Genomic DNA, 8,646 nt, shown 5'->3' on the forward strand with positions numbered 1-8,646 from the left:
TCTGATCTGTGTGTGTATCGCCCTACTGGTTAGCCTGGTAATCTCCATTTTAAGCGAACTAATCAAAACGAATACCTGTCAGTTGCCGTTTGCATTGAAGCAGTCAATACCATTGGCTCTGTTCTGGTTAGTCCAGGTCATGTCTACATATTGCATTGTGACTGAGAGATGGATCCAGAGTGTGGGACACGAGCACGCAAAGGTAACTCCCACAAGCATGTCAAAATTTCCTGATTCATCAGCAGTGAGCATCTCACGAAACTCCGAAGAGTCTCGAACCCGCGACCTTCCGGCTAGTAGTGTGAACACTTAACCGTTCGGCAACGGGCGGCTGATCAGCAGTGTGAGTAACTCGCACTTAGACAGGATATAGCGCCGCTCATCCTTCAATCATGTGATCCACATATCGCGTTCACACGTGTTGACTGGATCCTCGTGCAACGACTTCTCAGATAGAAGTTTCACTCATCGGGTGAGGTTTATTCTTCCACTGAGATACTTATAGATTGTTGGTAGTGTGAACAGATTTGGGATTTTTGTGGAGATTTCGTCGTGTAAGGAAAGCCGAGAAGCACTGTAGTTCTATCTGATTGGTTGTCAACCCATTACAGTTGTTCGGTGCATGCCACCGAGTCGGCAGGTGCGGATCTAGATGTAATACACTACTCATAAGTTTGCTGAATACTCTTCGACAACCCACGACAGAATTCGCTCTTCTTGGGACTCATCAGATACGGTTCTGTTTCATAGTGCTCGTACCATCGTTATTTGTCATCAGACTGCCTAAAGGCATCTAGGCTTTTGCCTCCAAACCTGGGATGCCATGCGTATACCTAAGTTACGAATCAAGGTTCTTTCAGACAATGATGATACCAAATCGCCTCAAATACTCCAATAATAAATAAACGTGGAATACGAAAAGACGACGCTTGCAACCCAACTCAAGTGGATTGCAGAGAAACTGCTAGAGTGCGGCTTATGCGTACACCTGAAATGGGAATAGGCAACAGTTCCGGATAGCAACACTTCCTCGTTCGAGAAGACGGTTTAATGATAGTGGAGATTAAGTGGTGCACTTCCAAGAATGTTTTTACCATACAAGCCTTAACGTCAAATGCCGAAGAACATTCTAGAAAAAAGGTAGGTCCTCTGTTGTCTACCGGCAAAGTACCTATTGATAGATACGGGCGGCACCTGATGGCAAACGAAGCCCCGAGGAAGTCTCAGTCGATTTTTATAGTTGTTGCCTGGGCTCCACGGGGTCAAGTGCATCTTACTTGTCTACTGCAAAGGTGTTTGCTTCCGGCACTTGCTTTCCCAAAGGTATTTATTCGTGGCAACGGAACGTTTACGCAGTGTGCAAATACAGGGCCTCAGGTCATAGGAATTGTGACTCGGTTTACAGCTATCCAGCTTGCCTGATTCTGAACTTTTTCGGCGGTATAAAGATGGAATAGCGCATTTCGCGAGACACGCTCTAAACAAAGACGTATGAGGCAGAAACGTAGTTCCAATAGACTGAACTATCCCGAACTACTGGGCACCACAACAGACCATAGCTGAGTTATTTCTCCCACGATGCTTGCGTTTGCTCCAGGGGGTCGAAACAGTCAGAAAATGCTATTTTTTATGGAGGATAATCACGTCTAGACAAATGTGAACACCTGCAGTCACAGTCACTCAATCTACATATGTGATATTTGATAGTTCAGTGGATTGGCTCCATCTGAGATTCGGTTTGAACTAATCCAGGAAAGAAGTCAGGTTAGCCAGTGTATTCTGCTGAGTTTAGTTTATTCGGCTGTAGTTTGGTATTCTGGAGCACTCCGAAGCCGTATTCAGTTCAAGCTTAACAGAAACATTATTCTTGGGGTGATGGCTTCCGTGGTTCCTGTCGGGCTGTACTCTTTACAGCAAAATCGATGTTTGACTGACGATTCTTCGAAAATTACACTCTGCACTGTGATTCTTTTTGACTTTAGCTTTCACACTTCTGGCATACATGGTGGCGAACAGGTTGCTGTGATCGGACAATGTTCCGTTGTACACTCCACCAACGCACAGTAGGAAGAAGCTGCGAGCGTGCGAGACAATCACCACTGGCGCAAGTTCCAACAGAACGCATTGCTGCTTGATCAACTGCTGCTGCCCGGTTTAAATGTGAACCGAACATCAATACGGTGTGACGGTTTGCTTACCTCAGCGATCCAGTGACCCGTACTGGCGGCATCCACAGGTTCTCCTACCAGGGTCTCTCTTACTAGGCTGGTCAGTGGATGGAGGTCCGGCAAACACAGTCTCCCCAACCCCTCTGGTTTTGTGAGGTTCGGGTTGGAACAAGAAGAGTTCTAGTGGCAAACTCTTCCTTAAAATATGGGCTACTCGAGTGGTCCAACGAAAGACTGCTCGAATTGCATAGGAATTTGGTTGTGACAGGAGATTTAACTGAATCCAGCTGAATTTCCCATTTATGATGGTCCCCTTCACAAAGAGTTTTCAGCAATCCTGTGAGTAGTTTCCAACTTAAGTAGTTTGTCACATTTAGACAACAACATATGCTGGGATTCCACATTTGGGTCCACACCCGACACATCCTTGAAGTCGGCTACTCACTCCGTATTAACTCAAAATTTATCATTTTAATTGGATATATTCAACCAACAATCTATCATTTTTATTGATTACTCGCTTCAAAGCGCTTATAAGTGTTCGGCCTTCTCTTTCTACCTACCCTGTTCAATGGGAATAACGGATATTCACACGGCAGTTTGGTCACCTTATATGGTCTACACTTGAACGCACCTATTGGGATTTGATGAACTGACTGCAATTTTTTTTATTAAACGAGGCAACAAAACGTCCCAGAAAAATAGTTTTTTTTTCAATCTACGTAGACAAAATAGACAGGAACAAAACAATCGATTTACTGAAAAAATCGATGGATGGGCATGATAAATTGTAACATCATGAAACAGCAGCTTATGAGGAGACGATTTCGTCGCTGACCAGCCTTATTTTTTCGCGCAAGCAAATTCGGGCGGACTGATTTGTCACTCAGTTCTATTGCACCCGGGTCATGTTGGACTGGATTGACAGATTCTTTAGCCAGTTTCAGGTGATTCACAAGTCTGCTCTCATAGTGAAATGTGCAGCCTTCTGGAAGCGTTTCTTTGAAATAATTCATGATGAGTCGAAGAGCGTCAGGTGGGCAGGCAGTGTATAGCAAATTGAACAGACATTCCAACTTTGAGCGGATTGTTCTACAGAGAGAGACGGGGGGAGAGACTGAAGTGGCGATCACAGTTTTGTTATAACAGGAATGTCGCGGAATGGACGAGAGACTTAATCGTCCACTTTAAAAGTCAGAATTGCAATCCGAAGGTAAGCCTAGAAATGGGATACTTAAATGGCCTCCCTCCTGACAGTTCACACACTTGGTTGTCTGCTTAGGGGGGGGGAGAAGTTGGACGATTTTTGTAGGGTTCTGCCATGCATGTAGCAGGCATAGTGTTCTAAACTATAAGAAACAATCACCACAACGGATGAAGTTGAGTACGGTGCTCCCCAACAAGAACCAATGGGAATCCCGCCATTGCAACCACTTCGACCCATAGTCACAACAGTCCATCGGTCACGTGGATACTTATCCTAGAAGTTGGACACTGTCAGAGTGGTTTCAGGGTAAGACATTATTGTCGGTCTGGTCAGCTGGGCAGTACTAAAAGGTTCAGAATGAACAAAGTCAAGTAAATTCGAATTGCAGGTATGGAAACTAAGGAAGTTGAAGAGGTTGCAGTCTGTGAGTAAGGTCAATTGTTTTAATCAACTTCCAGCTGGTAGGACAAACAGAACTCGGGATGCAGGTTACTCAGCTGGCTTCAAACGATCAAAGCAGCACTTTTTGGAAATACGCATTTGCTTGTAACACCTTTTTGGTGTCCTGCTACCGTGTCAACTTCAGGGCTGCGATACCTCCAGGTTGATCAAGCTTAGATAGGAGCAGTCGGGATGCAGAGGTTGGGTTTGAACCATGGATCTACAAGTTCTACAAGTTCTACAAGTTCACGCCTTTTGTATTGAGCTATCTCGAGTCCCATGTGGAAAAGTACCGCTTTGAAAACGCCTGAGACCTCAAATGGTGCCTAGAAACAACGAAGGATCTGGATGTTGGAGATCCTTGACAAGTGACGCCTCTGAGGAACCGACAACATTCGCTTTGTCATGCGACCTCCATCAAACTCCACGAATCTGTGTGGAAAAGTACCGCTTTGAAAACGCCTGTGTGACCTCAAATTGTGCCTAGAAACCACGGAGGATCTGGATGTTGGAGATCCTTGACAACTGATGCCTCTGAGGAACCGACAACATTCGCTTTCTCATGCGACCTCCATCAAACTCCAAGAATCTCCCTACACTCTGCGAAGGCATATAGGTAGCTCAGAGTTAGAATAAAGTTAACTCAAAGAGGGAAGCTTACACTGAGGAAGTCGTTGGCCGAGGGATCAGTGAACACGTGTGAATCTATGGTATTTGTCCTGTGACTGAAGGATGATTGACGCTTTTCGCAGCTATGCCCAGCGGCTTCCACTCCTGTGCACCGTTAAGGCTAGGTGCTTCCAATGCAAACGCTGCTTTAAGAGATCCTGCTAGCAGTGAAATGTGACGGGGTGGCGGTAAAAGTCAGGTCTAGGTAGCAGGTAAGCACGTTTGTATGTGTGATCAGTAACAATAAAACTGGGGCGGAAATGTCTTTTTGAACAAAACGGCCTCCTGAATTGATTGTAGGAATGCTTGGGACGGGTTGCTCACAGTAACTCAGATTATAAACTTATTATACTACGTCACGTTTTGACCTTAAAACTCAAACTAACTTTCTCTGCAAAACGCCAGACTTTCTTGAGCTGAATTTGGATCAAATATGTGCATTTTATTGGAGTTCCCACATGTGATCTTCAATCAATCCGCGTATTACACTCATTTGTAAAAAAGGGACTTGACTTAATCTCCTGTTATAACCAAATGTCAAGCGAAACTCGGTGATTGTGTCGATTTCACGTGCCTAAAGAACGACGAAATCGGTCGAACGGTTATCAGGAACCTTATGGGTATTGTGTTTCACATCCTAACTTCGTCTAGCAGCTTCTATAAATCCATTAATTACTGCTGTTGTAGAGATATGAACAAAGAATCTCCAAAGTGCCGGACAAGTTAATCGACGGATGACAATTGGCTTTCCATTCTCGTACAACATTTCTCAGTGGGTTTAATCACTTACCTACATTCGTATCGCGCCAGTGTGGCCTGAACCGACCGGTAGTATTCACTTGAGCCAGCCGAAACGGAAGCTGACATGTTCTGAAGTGCTGTTACCACCTCTCGGATGGTGTGATTCCGCACAACGGTGCACTGTTCGGAAGCTTTCTCTTTCTTCAACAGACATTTGTTCTGGTGTTGGCGAAAAACTAAAGGGAGAGGGTGGTTGATTTGAAGAGTGTATAACGGACGAATCAAGTACTGAGACAATGAAACCTTTTGTCACAAACTCACGTGACATCTTTCAAGATGGAACAAACCAAGTGCATCGAACAGAATGGATATGACGGGAAACGGACTCGTAGATCAGTTTAACAGCGGTGAATAATGGAAGGCTTTGTAAATTTACAAGGAAAAAACACTTAGCTATCCTAGTTTGATGCTATAAATATCTTATCGTAATCCCTAAAAAATTAGGGAGAGCTGTTCAGCATTAAAAGGCTAAATGACTGTCGGGAAGATTAGCCTCCTGCATATCCGAAACCTGCCGGAACGCCCCCACTTTATCAAAATCTCAACGGGGAAGTTGGAGGATACCCAGGTCAGTCAATCAACAGACCAATGCTCCAACCCCATCGATCAATGAAAGTACCATTCAAATAGCGTGAGGCCCCTTGTAATTGTTGCACCCGCTTGTTCACAATAAGGCTGCTGTATTTCTTAATGGCGAGTATTGTTTCAGCACTAAGACACTGGAGCTGGACAGCAGCAGGCATAACCGTGGCTTTTCGGTTGCGAGTAGACAAGGTCAAGTGCGTAGGCGTGGGCTCGGAGCAACAGCACGAAACATGCATACAGAAATGTGAGTAGACATGTGTCCATATGGACGGACGATGGTGCCTGTTATTGTGACTCTGAGTAGCATACTTTTGTGCGAAACGCTATAAACCTGAAAGTAATGTCGTGTCAGTCCATTAGAAGTCCTTACAAGAGAAAATGGTATATGGGGTAGTCTAGAGATGAGCACTATTCTGGAGAGGGGCACAGTTGGTCGTGGCCCAAGGGCAAGGCTACAGCGGACTCCCACGGTTGCCCCTGTTTCTCCCAGACCACTGAAGTTTCACATGACTTTTCGTCATGTACGGGGCCTTCTTGGGATTCTGTTGCAAAGAGGCTCATTAAATGCTTCTGGTTTTTCTGCATTTGAGTAGTACTACAGGGAATCTGTGCCATTCTTTTGGGATCACTTTTCTAGCTTGTAAAATTCCAGAACATCTTGAAAGACAAGACCCGGCTCCCGAATGCCTGAACCCGCTGAAGAGAAAACAGAATACTATGACATTATCTCTTGTCCTTGGTCGACTGCAATATAGAAGCAGCCGCTGGTCATAGAACTGCAATAAAGTGAGACATGAGATGAGTTGCTTTGGCCGATACTTTTGTGCAGTAGTATCAGTTGAAGATGGTAAACACCTCTCGACAAACACACCTATTCGCATATCAACTGGGTTTTCATGGAGGATTCAGTTGGATCTCTGAATCAACTGCATGTGCTCTACGAAGACTATCTTGTGTTTTAATTGTTACGGTATTCAAGATATCGCAGTTTATTTTCCTAAAGGAAACTACTGACAAGTGCGCTGAGACCTCGTGTGTAGAGACTAAGTTGAGCCACGTGTGATAACCAAATCGCTATGCAAATGGGTGCATTTGTAGAAATCTCTCAAGTTTGGGTTCTGTTAGAACATAATGTTGACGGAATCTCGGAAACTGCGTCTACCTGATGAGCCTCAAGAAGAGTGAAACCGGTCATGGGCTGTCAAAGTTTTCAGCAAACAGGTGAATAGTTTTCTTCATGAAAGGAACTGCCTGTTCAATGGCTTAAGATTCATATGCTTGAGGGCACATCAAGGATTGGCGATTTTTAAATGTTTGACATTTGTTGTTCCTTCATCCATAGTGTCTTTATTAGTGGAGATTTTCCTTCTGTCAAGTCGACCTTTGTTGGGATACAACCTGTCATTTTTGTCACCGTTCGATCTGAGGACTGCGACAACACTTTACTGCTTTTGTGTCCTGAATGCGTTACTAGCTGGACGTCATTTTTGGTGGCGAGAGGATTGGTTGTTGTAAGTGCTCCACAAATTAGAAAAATTCTGTTTAAAGAAATCCACAGGTGCACTGTGAGTCAAGCTGGCGAATTAGCTTAGTGAGATGCGAGCGTAGGGCGATAAACGCAATTCAGTTTGGGGATTGTGGAAAAACACAGGCTTTCCGCAATTTGTTCCAAATAGCGCTCCCGTGCACAAAGCCGGCTGTAAGATATATTGAACTGAGGGATACCTTACTGTCAGCCGGACACACAGAGTTGACCGCCTCCACAAGCATTGGGCTTACAGTTTTAGACACGCGAATACAGAACATGGTGCTCACAAAAAGCCGGAAGGTTGAACAAAAAAGACTTGGCCTAGTCGCAATACACCATCTTTATTTCTCATCTTTGCGTTAAAAGCTCACGGTGAATTGGAGACACTTTCTTTCAGCCGTCAAAGTGTGACTGGAACCTAGGGTGAAGATAATTCTCCGAATTTGGGTGCGACGTTTGCAGTTTCGGGTGTAGAATGAGAAAAAAAATTACGAACTGATTACTCTGTCCAACTGGTAAAGCACGTCAAACTACTACAGAGTGTGTACGTGTTCCTTCCAATATAATCAATAACCTCAGAGTTTTTTTATTTTGCTGGTTACGTGGATTAGCCAGAAGTTGTATGTAATAATTTTGATAGACTGTATTTACTCTAACCCTCGTGTAAATTACAATGTGCTAGTTATGGAGATTTTATCCCATAAGTAAAGCCGATATATTGGCTAAAAAGCCCAGAAGCGCTGTACAGCAGTGCGCATCCTGCGAAACTCCAGAGTCTCGAATCCGCGACCTCTTGGATAGTAGTGTAGACGCTTAACCGTTCGGCTACGAGCGGTGTGATTAACTCGCACTTGGACAGGATATAGCGCTGCTCATCCTTCAATCACTGGGTGCGCATCACGCGGACACACATGTTGACTGGCTCCTCGAGCAACGAGTTCCCAAATGGAAGTTTCACTCACCAGGTGAAGTTTATTCTTCGATTGAGCTGCTTATAAATTGTTGGTAGTGTGAGGAGATTTGGGATTTTTGTGTGGTAGTTTCCTTCTGTAAGTGAGGCCGGTCCATGCCAGCCGATGTACTAGCCAAGGGGTAGCGATCTCGAGACTCTATGGAGTTTCACGAGATGTCCATTGCTAATGATTCCCAATAAGGATGAAACAGTGGTACAGTGCTTCTCGGCTTTTCAGCATTGACTGAATAAGATCTCTACTGAATATTATGTATTTGTTTACTTAGTGTTATTC

General features: G+C 44.4%; 1 protein-coding gene across 1 annotated transcript; it reads left to right on the forward strand.

Moving 5' to 3' along the window:
- Positions 1–373: 373 nt before the first annotated feature.
- Positions 374–8,408, forward strand: T265_14059 (hypothetical protein; the record flags this gene model as incomplete). The annotated part of the gene is made up of 2 exons (XM_009171830.1): positions 374–472; positions 8,259–8,408. Coding segments are annotated over 2 exons (249 nt in total), but the record flags the coding sequence as incomplete, so codon positions are not given.
- Positions 8,409–8,646: the final 238 nt, after the last annotated feature.

This window comes from Opisthorchis viverrini (genome assembly GCF_000715545.1).
Source record: "Opisthorchis viverrini unplaced genomic scaffold opera_v5_135, whole genome shotgun sequence".
NCBI lineage: Eukaryota > Metazoa > Platyhelminthes > Trematoda > Opisthorchiida > Opisthorchiidae > Opisthorchis > Opisthorchis viverrini.